Raw genomic sequence first — 13,313 nt, 5'->3', positions numbered from 1 at the left:
ACTACTGAAGCTGAGTTTATTGCAGTCACTAAAGCTTGTAAGGAAGTGTTGTGATTCTTACAGGAGCTTGGGTTTAAGCAAGAGAGGTTTGTGTTGTATTGTGATAGTGAGTATGATTCATCTTTCTAAGAATCACACTTTTCATTCTCATAAACACATATTGATGTGAAATATCATTGGATTATTGATGCACTGGATTCTAACTTGTTAGAAATTGGAAAGATTCATACTGATCAATGACAATGGTTTTGACATAATGACAAAATTCCTATTAAGGGAAAAACATAGAATGTGCTGCATGATTGCTAGTATGGTGAACTCCTCCACATAGTCAGAAAGGAGAAATTAGTTAGGTTTCCCTTCTATGTATAGGATGGCCTACATGTATAAAATGATTCTCTTGGAAGTCTTGGTCAATGCCCGAGTGGAATCCATGTCCAAGTGGAAGTGAAGGCCTTTGTGCTTAGTGGGTATCCCACTTGTTGTCTTGGAATGGAGTGGTTCATTAATTAGTTGGTTGTTGCTTTCTTTGGAAGATGGTGGGTCATCTTTGGAGAAACAAAAATAGTTATTTTGGGAATCTATTGCTACAAAAAAAAAAAAAAAGGGAAGCTTTGTGTATCCTTGGGACAACCAAGAAAAGAGTGAGGGAGAGAATAAAATAGTTTGTTGAAATTTCAAGATTGAAGGTTCCTACACAGTCATTTTGATCTTGACAATCAGATGATGATTTCTTATCCGATGAGTTAAAATTTTGAAAAGTTGCTCGTAACTCATCCTTCTTTATTCTGGTTGGTCTGATTGTCATTTAGAGTTTTGTAGCTGGCCTTTGGGATGTAACATCTCTTAAACACAATTTTGCAAAGGAATAGCCCACTTGTTTCTTGGCTTGGACAGAAGCCCCTGTTTTGGGTGAGACCTCTCCATTTATCATTCAAGTTTGATTCCACCTTGATGGCGATGGCTTATATGATTTTCTATGTTAAAAATTTGTGATTATTGATGACTGTCGTTAGTGTATTTCTCTACTTTTAACTAAAGAAAACCTAATGTAACCTACTATTTTGAAATAGTAAAAGATTGGAAGTAGACTTCGATCCCGTGATTTTTCCCTTCACACCGAAAGGTTTTTCACGTAAATCTTGGTGTTCTTTTTATGATTGTGTGGCTAATTTTTATGTTTTTATATTATTAAATAATTAATTATTCTACTTAAGGTTGATTTTTTTTGGAAGGAGAAGGTTTATTTTTGAGTCATTATGTTTTGAACATCACACCCATATAACCACCCCCCCCCCCCCCCCCTTCCTCTTCACTAACACAAACCATGCATTAAGCCTTTCAACATAATAAATTAATGAAACATGGGGAGAGAGAGGGAAAAAAAAATAGGTCTTTGGGAGGATCAACATCACATAAGGTCTTTCCATAAAATGAAAACGTTCCATCAAATTATACGTGGAGGACCATGTTGGTCTTCCTAGAGGATCTAATTTTTCTTCAAACTTGTGGTCTAGATGTAGGATTCACTCCAATTTTGTGTATGCTCCATATACTCCTACGATACATATAACCCGAAGTAGTCTGGAGATAATGGCTATAATTTTCATTACAAAATATGTTCTAAACAAGTGATTCAACTCCCAGCTTTCAATAATATACATATTAAAAAAACTTGACGATTCTTTTTTATCTTGAAAATGAAAATAAAAATAAAGTGATACAACATTTTGGTTTTATAATCTTTGGAAAAACGGGTGCTCAGAAATCTTACTATTTCTGGATTTTCACCCACTTCCCATAGCTTGGTATATCAGCATGCACCACGAACAACATATAGTAACCCGGCGGGGCGATCTCCGCCTTGGACGGTCCAACTACCGACAACGTATACGTATCAGACGCCACCGGCTGCACCCCCTCCACCTTCAGCACCACCATTCTCTGATTCATCCCAAACGAATGCGTGGTGAACGATGGCGCAACCATCGTCACCGATACAAAGCTCGACGAGAAGTACTCCGACACTGCAAATGTGATGGAGAATGACTCCTGATACCCCAAAACGTCACTCGCCGACAGAATTCTAGGCTGCACCGACGTGTACTCCGGCGACAAGTACGGCGGCGAATACGCCTCCAGGCTGAGGTCCGTCGGGTAGTCCACGCCGGTGAAGTTGTAGTACTTGTGCGGGTTGCTGCCGCCGACCAGAACGCGGCCGTCCGTCAGCAACACCGCCGACGAATGGTACATTCTCGGCCTCGACGACGGGTCCATGACCGAGAATCGCCGGTTCACCTCCCTCGAAGGCCGGTAAACCACCGGTCTAGTCACCGGGTCCCTCCCGTCCTCCCACCCGGCGGTTCCTGACTCCGCGCCGTTGATTATAATCACGTCGCCGGTTGGGAGCAGCAGCATGTCGCCCATCACCCGCGCCATCGGCATTTTCTCCATCGCCCACTTGGGATTTTCTTCGTTAACCTTCAAACGCCCGCAGGTTGAACTCGCGCGCACGAAGCTTCCCTGCGCTGCCCGCGAGAACGCGCCGCGCGGCGCGCCGCCACAGACCATAACCTCGGCATCGACGGCGCCGCCTTCAGTTTCGTCCAACGGAAGCAGAACGGACGAGCCCGAGCTCGGATAGTTCCGAGGATTGCCTCCGGCGATCGAAGGGAACTCTCTCACCACGCGGTTTCGATTGTAATCGAGAGAGATCGATCGCGTGTTGGCGAAGATGAACAAATTTCCGTCCGGCAGAAGGTGCAGGAACGGATACAAGTTGTTCTCCTCTTGATCTCTGGTTTCTTTCAAAAAATTAAGCGAATGAGTGTTTTCCACGTCGTCGAGGTTTCGCGGGTAGAATTCGTAGTTGTATTGCCTTCTGCCGCCGGCGATGATGACGCGACCGTCCGTGAGGATTTGGTTAGTGGCGTACCATCTACGTTCGGATAAGTAATTAGGGAACTCGAGCCAATCACAGTTGTCGTCGTCGCAGGGGGTGAAGGTGCGCACCACGTGGTCGCCGTCGTTGTAACCGCCTGTTTGGATGAGGGTTCCGTCGGGGAGGACAGCGCCGGAGGAGCACCAGACGTCGGTTTGAACCATTAAGGGGCGAAAGGTGTTGGTGTGGATGTCGTAGAGGAGAGAGTGGGCGGTGCAGTCGACTTGGAGGGCGGTGTCGGTGGAGTCGAAGCGGCAACGGCCGTCGGAGAGAGGTAGGTTGGAGGGGCCGAAGTCGGTGCGGTCGAACATGACGACCTTGTCGTTACGTAGGAGTTGCATGTGCATGGCGGATATGCCGATGGTGTCGTGGAGGAGGTGCCACTCACCTTGTCGGCCGGAGTATAAGGACGGCGGGGGTTGGGATTTGGCGGGAGGGAAGAGATTGAGGAGTGTGAGTGAGGTTGAGAGGAAAAGCATCAAGGTGGTGGTGGTGGTGGTGGCAGAGGTAGCCATTTGGGGGCGGTGGAGGGGGAGGAGTTTGGAAGGGTGTAGTTTGAAGTTTGGAGGTGGGAATTGAAAAAAGCGATTGGTTGGAATGAAACAAATGTGATGGATTAATTTATAATGAAGAGAGTAGGGAGTGAAGGGGAGAGTGTTAATGATATGTTGTGCATGAGGCTGCTGTAGTTCTGGCGTGGGTCATGGCTGCATGCTGCACTCAAGGAGTAGTGCATCAAGAGTGAAAAGCCGTGACACTTGAAATATGACCGTTTGTAGAATTTGTAGATGGAGTGAACGTTTTCTCTGCAGGAGAGAAGCCTAATGATATGCAGTCATACGTTCTGCCTGCACCCTTCTAGAGCAGCTTTATTTTAACCTCTCAAGAAAAAAAAAAATAATGGCTGATTTATTTGGCATTTAAGATTAGAATGAAATGAAATAAAATAAAATGCATATTTAATTTTATAAATTTTTCATTAATGTCTTGTCATATAATTTTTCACTCTATCCATAATATTAGGCTTGTCGGATGTCGTTAAGACAAAAATAAAATAATTTAAGTAATAAATATAATTATGCTCTTCTCAAATTTTCATTTCATTCTTGTAACCGTATAATTAATGTTGCATTCGTTTTTAGTTACATATATTTGCATATGAATACCAAAAAAGTATACAGGAAGCCTCCCCCTCCACGTATCCATATGTCTATATTTTAAATGTTAGACATGTAACAAATTAATAATACATTTATTAATATAAAAAATCTAAAGAGAAAAACTCATTTCAATAAGTGTATAATTTAAAAATAGTTACAGTATAATTTCTACATAAATACCACTGTTGTTTACATATTATTTACATTTTTATTTAATAAAAATTATGAAAGAAGAAGTTAACTTCCTCTAGAATTTGACAAAAAATATATGACGTAATTAGTGTAATCCCGATAAAAGAGGTGAATTGGGTATTTAAAAAATTTTAGGTCAAATCTATTATATTTCTAGCCACAACCAATATAACTCAACCTAGAATCTTTTCTAAACAATTCCACTTCAACAAATACAAAGACGTTCAGATAAGTTAGGCAGATAAAACAGTTCCAGTATTTCTCAAGCAATCACAAGAATGTAAAGAAAATAAGGAGTAGTTATACACGATATGTTATCGAGGTTCAACAACTCTGCCTAGGTTCCCGCCTCTAGTTAACCAGTCTGAGGATTCCGCTAATGCTCACTTAAAGAGTGGAGCAACACCGATTACACCCTCTACTTACGGAGCGAGGAATACCCCAACTCAAATTACAGGGCTGAGCCCAACCAATACAACTGTTCCTTACAGGTTAGATCAACACCTCCTCAGGTCACACTTGGAATACAGCAGTAAATAAAATGTGTGTACAATAGAGATGCTTCTTACACAAGCAGGTATGTACAACAATTCAACCAATGTACTCTAGCATGATAGGAGTTTAAGCTCAATAGAGTATTAGAATTTTATCTCTCAAAAATTATGTAGCAATGTGACTAGGCATGTTAATGAGTATGATCCTTGGTTCAAAAATGTAATGCACTCTAAGCCAATATCAAGGACTTCAAAGCACACAAAGTAGTATCTCCAATAGATATTTTTCAAACAATGGAATATAGGAGACAATGAAAATAAGCTTCAAAAGATATTTTCCAATGAACACAAAGCTGGCCTTTGAGTCTTGTAATGAATATGCAAAGACTTCCAAGCTATGGAAATTTTTTCCCAAAAGAAAATATTTCAATCAAATGATATGGGAAAAAACTCCAAAGATTACTCTCAAAAGATATTTAAAAGATAAATGAATATGTGAGAGAAAGAACTTTTTAAGTAAAAGATATCAAACCTAAAAACAATATTCAATCAAGCCTCCAAGGGCAATAACTTGCAAATGGAATTTGAGAATCAAAGCTCTCTTTCTAAAAATGTCTTTACAAGAGAATGGGAAAGAGAGTATTATGTGTTTGCAAGTATAAGAGTAGGAGAAAAGTAGCTCAAGAATTTTTCAGATAATTTTTACTAATCAAGAAGTTGCTAATTATATTTAAAGATGGAGTATATATAGACTTTTCCCAAAAAATGGTCATTAGGGACACACTAGGAATTTTTTTATTTGTTAAATTAAGAAATAACCGTGTTTTAGCGCTGAAATTTTAACAGTCCCGAGAGGTTTGGTCAACTGAGAACTTTGTTGATCAACTGAGCAAAGGTGATTTACAATCGTTCGATACTCGGTCAACTATCATTTTTGGATGGCCGGCTAAGCACCAACGATCGGTCGGCTGAGCACATTTTGCTCTTCGTCCATCGGTCGGCTGGGCTTTAACAAATGGCCAGATAATGAACTTAGGTCAACTGAGCAAAGTGTTAGTCAACTAGAGAAAAAGCTTATTCCAGATTTCTATATGGTCGGTCGGCTGAGTAATGTTAAGTTGAAAAATGGCAGGTCAACTGAGTTATAAAAAATTATTTTCTGGTCAAAGGTGTGGATGGTCGATTGAGCTAAATATGAACTTGAAATGTTCAGTCGACTCAATTAAGTGAAAAATAAGTTGTGTCCTTAAAAAAAATTTAACCCGATATGAATTGGGGAATTGCATGAACGGTTTTGGGACCTAAGGTCAATCTATGGTCTTTCTTTGAGTTGTCAATCTCATCATGTATGAATGCATTATTATAAACCATATAATTATTACAGACCAAACAAGAATGCAATAAAGAATAAAAATATCTTCAATCCTTTCTTCTTCATATAGCCATCGAAAGGTGTGAACTTTGCGTTTCCCATGGCTTCCGTCATACCCCAACTTTTTGTGCCTCTTTAAGAATATATCTGTATAAGCACTAGGTGCATAAGTGAGATACTTTGAATATGTCATAATCAAAACTTGATAGGACTCATAGAGTCAACATTCTCCCCATTTTTTATGATGACAAATACAATAAACAAAAGTGGGTAAGCCTAAAGAAGCTCCCCCTAAGAATATACATAAATTAAAATAATTAGAACAGTCCAGGCATATCCATGACAGAAGACATCTTAAAACAATATGCATTCAAGTTTGATATTAAAGCTCAAACACCAAGTGTAGATAAAAGCATATACATGTGAGAATAAAAAATGCTTAGTTAGATCACTCCCAATTTTTACCCAGTTTTGCTTTTACTCTTCCCCCTTTTGGCATCAACAAAAGGGTTAAGATAGAAAGATATAAGCATTAAATAAACCTTAGGTAGAGAAACATAACTTTAAAAAAAAAAATCATTTTGAACACAATCATTGTATGCATTAAGTCATAGTCATTCTAGTACATGATTTAATTTTGGGAAGAATTTCAAGAAATTTCGGCAGCATACTGTTTGAAAATAAAGTTTTTCCCCGAAAAAAAAAATATGTACAACAAAGACCTAACTGATTTTAGTAAGCAGTTTACAGCATTGCGCATCATTCAAATCAAGCATGCAATTAACCTTGAGTATTTTTCATTATGAAATTCATATCATTGCATCAGTCGTGCAGGTGGCGTTACATACAAGCATGCAAAGTATTCAGTTCAGTATAGTCCAAGGCAGATCATGCTATGATTGATATCCATCCATTATCCATAAAATAGTTTGAACATGCATTTCAATATAGATGGCAACTTTATTCCACAAGACATTAAGTACATGAATATAAGTATGAGAGAGTTTAAATTTTCATAGCCGTAGTGATTTTAAGTTAAGATGCACCCCCTTAGTTTATGCACTTCTTCATTTTTCTAGATAACTTCTCTACTGTGCGTTAGGCCTAATTCCCATCTAATTTCAATAAATCTGTCCTCCTGAAGAGGTTTTGTGAGAATGTCGGCCCATTATTCATTAGTGCACACGAATTCAAGTGACACGTCCCCTTTTTGCACATGGTCACAAATTAAATGATATATAATTTCTATGTGCTTAATTCGTGAGTGTGATATGGGGTTCTTTGAGATATTTATTGCACTATTATTATCACATTTTATCAGTATGGTTTCATAGTGCAATCCATAGTCCATAAGTTGTTGTTTCATATAAAGCTTTTGGGCACAACAGCTTCCAATAGCTATGTATTCAACCTCGGCTGTGGATGGTATAATTGAGTTATATTTCTTGGAGAACCAAGAAACCATAAATTGTCTTAAGTAATGACAAGTGCCGCTTGTAATTTTTCTATCCACTTTACTACCAGCAAAATCAGCATCAGAGTAACTAACAATCTCAAAGGAGGCATGCTTAGAATACCACAATCCTAATTCAACAGTCCCAATAAGGTATCTAAGTATCCTCTTGACTGCTAATAGATGAGATTCTTTAGGTGTAGCCTGAAATCTAGCGCACATACAAACACTAAACATAATATCAGGCCTACTCGTAGTCAAGTACAACAGGCTACCAATCATTCCACGGTAAAGCTTAACATCTGCCAGTATTCCTTACTCATCTTTATCTAATTTTGTGGAAGAGCTCATAGGTGTTCCTAAAATTTTCCCATCTTCCATGTCAAATTTCTTGAGTAGGTCTCTAGTGTATTTTGATTGACATATGAATGTTCCATGTTTGGCCTGTTTAATTTGAAGACCTAGAAAGAAGTTAAGTTCACCCATCATGCTCATTTCGAACTCATTTTGCATGCAACTGGCAAACTCATTAACTCAAAGAAATCCAGAGGTCGGAATAAAATGTGGCTGAACAGTTTAGCAAAGTCCCTACCCAAATTTCGATTTTAGGTCTTCTTTTAACTTCAATTCTAAAAAATTAGAATAAATGATGGAAAAATTTTGGAATGCACATGTCACCCCAGACATTTCACCCAAGAGATTAGCCAGGTTAGTGAGACAGATTTTGGCTCAGCTTCAACCTCATGAGAGGTGATTGCACTAGTAGCAAAAGAGAACTCAAGATAAAGAGCTACCATATCATATGTGTAACGAGAATGAACATAACACAAAAATGATGTCAGCATATGGTCATTTTTAACTTTTATAAAGAGTATTGTGTTTATCTTCCCTCTAGTAAATCCATTAGCAAGTAGAAAACCACTTAGTCTTTCATACCAAACTCTAGGAGCTTGCTTTAATCCATATAAGGCTTTAGTCAGTCTATAAACATGATTTGGGTATTTATGGTTTTCGAACCCTGGAGGTTGTTCTACATATACCTCTTCACTTATGTAGTCATTTAAAAATGCGCTTTTAACATCCATTTGATACAATTTGAAGTCTTTAAAAGCAACATATGCTAACAACATTCTAATGGCTTCCATCCTAACTACAGGAGCATAGTTTTTATCGAAGTCTATCCCCTTTTCTTGGTTGTAACCCTGGGCAATTAATCTGGCTTTGTTTCTAATGACAACCTCATTTTCATCTTTCTTGTTGCTGTAGAGCCATTTGGTTCCTATAATGGTATGATTATCAAGTCTAGGCACTAGGGTCCAAACTTTGCTTCTCTCAAATTGATTTAATTCTTCCTGCATGGACATTACCCATGATTCATCCTCTATGGCTTCATTTACATTTTTAGTTTCCTCCTAAGATAAGAATGCAATGTAGCTAACCAAATTTCTTAGGGATTAACTAGTGGCAACTCCACATGAGGGTTCACCTAAGATTTGATCCATGGGATAATTTCTTACAAATCTCCATTCTTTGGGTAGTTCGTGAACCTCACTTACCACTTGATTGTTCTCAGTAGATGTTTCTTTATTTTTTGGACTCTTTTCATTATTTTCAATGGATAGATTTTCTAATCTCTTTCTTATCTCCATATCATCCTCATCACACCTTTTAGTAAAGGGATTGGACTTATCAAATACTACATGGATGGATTCAATAACAATCAATGTCCTTTTATTAAACACCTTGTAGGCCTTGCTATCAAGTGAATGACCTAGAAAGGTTCCCTCATCGGATTTTGCGTCAAACTTACCTAAATGTTCATTATCCCTAAGCACAAAGCATTTACAGCCAAAGACATGAAAATAGGAAATGTTTGGTCTATGGTCATTCCATAATTCGTAGGGGGTTTTGTTGAAAGTGGGCCTGATCAAGACTCTGTTCATTACGTAACAAGCAGTGCTCACTGCTTCGACCCAGAAATATTTAAGTAATTTATGTTCATTTAGCATTGTTCTATCCATTTCCTATAAGGATCTATTATTTCTCTCAACTACATCATTCTGTTGTGGAGTCCTAGGTGCTAAGAAATTGTGAGATATACCATGTGTGTCACAGTAGTCTTCTATATCTTTATTTTTAAATTTTGTACCCCTATCACTTCAGATGTGTGTTATTTTATAGCCTTTTTCATTCTGAATCTTTCAACAAAGTCTAGTAAATTGTTCATATGTTTCATCTTTATGTGCAAGGAAAATTACTCATGTGAATCTAGAATAATCATTCATAATTACAAATGTAAATGATTTCCCTCCTAAACTCTGAACTTGATTAGGACCAAATAAGTCTTAGTGCAGCATTTGAAGTGACCTAGTAGTAGAGATGATTTTCTTTTTCTTAAAACTAGATTTTGTTTGCTTACCCAATTGACATGTGTCACTATTTTTATCTTTCACAAACTTTATTTTTGGTAAGCCTTTAACTAATTCCTTTTTGACTAGCTTTAACAATAAATTCATGCTAGCATGTCCTAGTCCCCTATGCCAAACCCAACTAGCCTTATTTATGGCAGAAAAACATGTCACATGTTGAGAGGCTAAGTTATCAAAGTTAGTGATATAAACATTTTCATGATGATTAGAAGTAAACAAAAATTTTTTTTCAGATTTGTTATCTACAATACATTTGTCATGTTCAAAGGACACCCTATAGCCTTTATCGCACAGCTGACTTATGCTCAACAAATTATGCTTCAATCCATCAAGAAGTAAAACATTATCTATAACAAGAGAGGATTCCTTACCAACTTTACCTACCCCAATGATCTTGCCTTTTGCGTTGTCCCCAAAGGTCACGAATCCACCTTCTCTAGATGTCATGGAAGCGAACTTGGCCTTATCGCCAATCATGTGTCGTGAGCAGCCGCTATCCGTGTACTATTTGTCCATGGAGGAAGATGATCTCAAGCATACCTTCAAAAGACACTCAAGTAACTGATTTTGATACCCAAATTCTATTGGGTTCATAGGGGTTAGTGCCAGACTCACTCTTAATTCTCCAGACCCTTTTGATTTTAACATCCTTGTTCTTCAATGGGCAGTCAAATTTTATGTGACCTTTCCTTTTACATTTGAAACAAGTGACGTTCCTATAGGAGACTTTAAATGGGATAAATGATTTTGATTCTTTTACAAATTATCTCATATAAAGGTTTTTCTGCCTTGTATTTTCCTTTCCGTTAAAACCAAGGCCTTCTTTATCAAGAGAATTTCTTTGGCCCCAAAGAAGTCTTTCAAAATTATTTTGGCCCTCCGTGAATTTATTAATGATTTTGGAGCAATCCTTCAATTTTCTTTCAAGACAATCAATTTTCGAATCTTTTTTCCTTTAGTGAATCAGAATGAGAGTGTTTTCCAATTTCAAAGAGTTTTGACCAATTTTTACATTTATTTTCCAAATCATTATTTTTCTTAGTCATTTTTTCAAGCGATTTACAAACACAAATATACTCAAGGTGTAGTTCTTTATATGTAGGCATACTATTATCATTAGAATCATCACTAGAATAATAAGATGATAAAGAGCAAGATGATGATACCTCGTGGTCACTGTGCACCATTAAACACAAGTTTGCAACCTCAGTGTCACTGGATTCAATCTTTGAGCTGCTGGTACATTGTTTATCCCAAGATGCACCATCTTTCATTGCCCTTTTCTTAATTTTTGAATCTTTTTTCAGCAGTGGGCATTCAAGTTTGATATGACCGACTTTGTTATAGTTGTAGCATATAAGAGGATCTGATTTTTCCTTTTTCCTGCTCGACTCACCCTTTTCATATTTTGAGTTCTGAAATTTTCTAGACGTTCTCCTGTTCTTTCTAAAGAATATGTTGAACTTCTTGGTCAGTAGTGTCATGTCCTCATCTGACTCCTCATCACTGTCCTCACTTGAGCACCTAGTAGAAGCTTTAAGAGTTGTCACTTTCTTTCCTCTATTGTGCTCACTCATTCTCTCATTTATAGTCATTTCATACGTGATGAGTGATCCTATAAGTTCATCCAGTGTCATAGCTTTTAAATTTCTTCCTTCAACTATGGCAGTAGCCTTTGCTTCCCAGACTGGCGGAAGACCCTTAAGAATTTTCCTGATCATTTCATACACGGGGTAAGTCTTTCCAAGTGCATGTAATGAGTTAGTAATGTGTGTGAGTCGAGTGTACATGTTTTGTATGGATTCACTAGAGTTCATCCTAAATACCTCATATTCACTAGTTAACATGTCAATCCTACTATCCTTTACATCTCTAATTCCCTCATATGTAACCTCTAATTTATCCCATATCTTTTTTGCAGAGGTGCACGTCATAACCCTATTGAATTCATTAACATCAATGGCAGTATACAAAACATTTATGGCAGTTGCATTAACATTAACTACTTTCATGTCATCATCGGTGTATTCATCCTCAGTCTTTGGTTCATATTTACCATCTACAGTTTTCACTGGGACATAATCTCCTTTGGAGACCACCCTCCACACCTTCCAATCAACATTTTGAAGATAGATATGCATCCTCTGTTTCTATAAAGTGTAGTTAATACCACAGAAAATAGGAGGACGTGCGAATGAGTGTCCCTCTACAAATGGGGTTACACCTACATGAGCCATTGCGATTTTTTTTACAAAATAACATTTAATTCTATGCAACGATGCTCTGATACCAATTGATGCAATTGGTGTAATCCCAAGAAGGGGGTGAATTGGGTATTTAAAAAAATTTAGATCAAGTCTATTCTATTTCTATCCACAACCAATATAACTCAAATTAGGTTCTTTTCTAAAAAATTCCAATTTAACAAATACAAAGACGTTCAGATAAGCTAGGCAGATAAAACAGTTCCAGTATTTCTCAAGCAAGCACAAATATGTACCTAAATACCAGTGCAATGAATCCAATAGATAAAAATAAGCAAGCAATCACAAGAATGTAAAGAAAATAAGGAACAATGATGCACAATATGTTATCGAGGTTTGACAGTAGTGCCTACATCCCCGCCTCTAACTAACCAGCATGAGGATTCCACTAATGCTCACTTAACCAGTGGAACGACACCGATTACACCCTCTCCTTACGAAGTGAGGAATACCCCAGCTCAAATTACAGGGCTAAACCAAACCAGTACAACTAATCCTTACATGCTAGATCAACCCCTCCTCAAGCCATGCCTGAAATACAGCAGTAAATAGAATGTGTGTACAATAGAGATGCTTCTTACACAAGCAGATTTGTACAACAATTCAACCAATGCACTCTAGCATGATAGGAGTTTAAGCTCAATAGAGTATTAGAATGTTATCTCTCAAAAATTATGTAGCAATGTGAGAGATGCTAATGAGTATGATCCTTGATTCAAAAATGTAATGCACTCTAAGTCAATATCAAGGATTTCAAAGCAAACAAAGTAGTATCTCCAATAGATATTTTTCAAACAATGGAATATAGGAGACAATGAAAATAAGCTTCAAAAGATATTTTCCAATGAACACAAAGTTGGCCTTTGAGTCTTGCAATGAATATGCAAAGACTCACAAGCTATGGAAAATTTTCCCCAAAAGAAAATATTTCAATCAAATGATATGGGGAAAAACTCCAAAGATTACTCTCAAAAGATATTTAAAAGATAAATGAATATGTGAGAGTAA

General features: G+C 37.5%; 1 protein-coding gene across 1 annotated transcript; it reads right to left on the bottom strand.

The window, feature by feature from the left end:
• Positions 1–1,773: 1,773 nt before the first annotated feature.
• LOC131153929 (aldehyde oxidase GLOX) lies at positions 1,774–3,369 on the bottom strand. The gene has a single exon (XM_058106374.1). The coding sequence runs from the start codon at positions 3,286–3,288 to the stop codon at positions 1,774–1,776; it is 1,515 nt and encodes a 504-aa protein (XP_057962357.1). The 5' UTR covers positions 3,289–3,369.
• Positions 3,370–13,313: the final 9,944 nt, after the last annotated feature.

The sequence above is a fragment of the Malania oleifera genome, chromosome 4 (assembly GCF_029873635.1).
Source record: "Malania oleifera isolate guangnan ecotype guangnan chromosome 4, ASM2987363v1, whole genome shotgun sequence".
Lineage (NCBI taxonomy): Eukaryota > Viridiplantae > Streptophyta > Magnoliopsida > Santalales > Ximeniaceae > Malania > Malania oleifera.
Note: the sequence above shows the minus strand (reverse complement) of the source record. Positions and strands in the feature narration are given on the sequence as shown.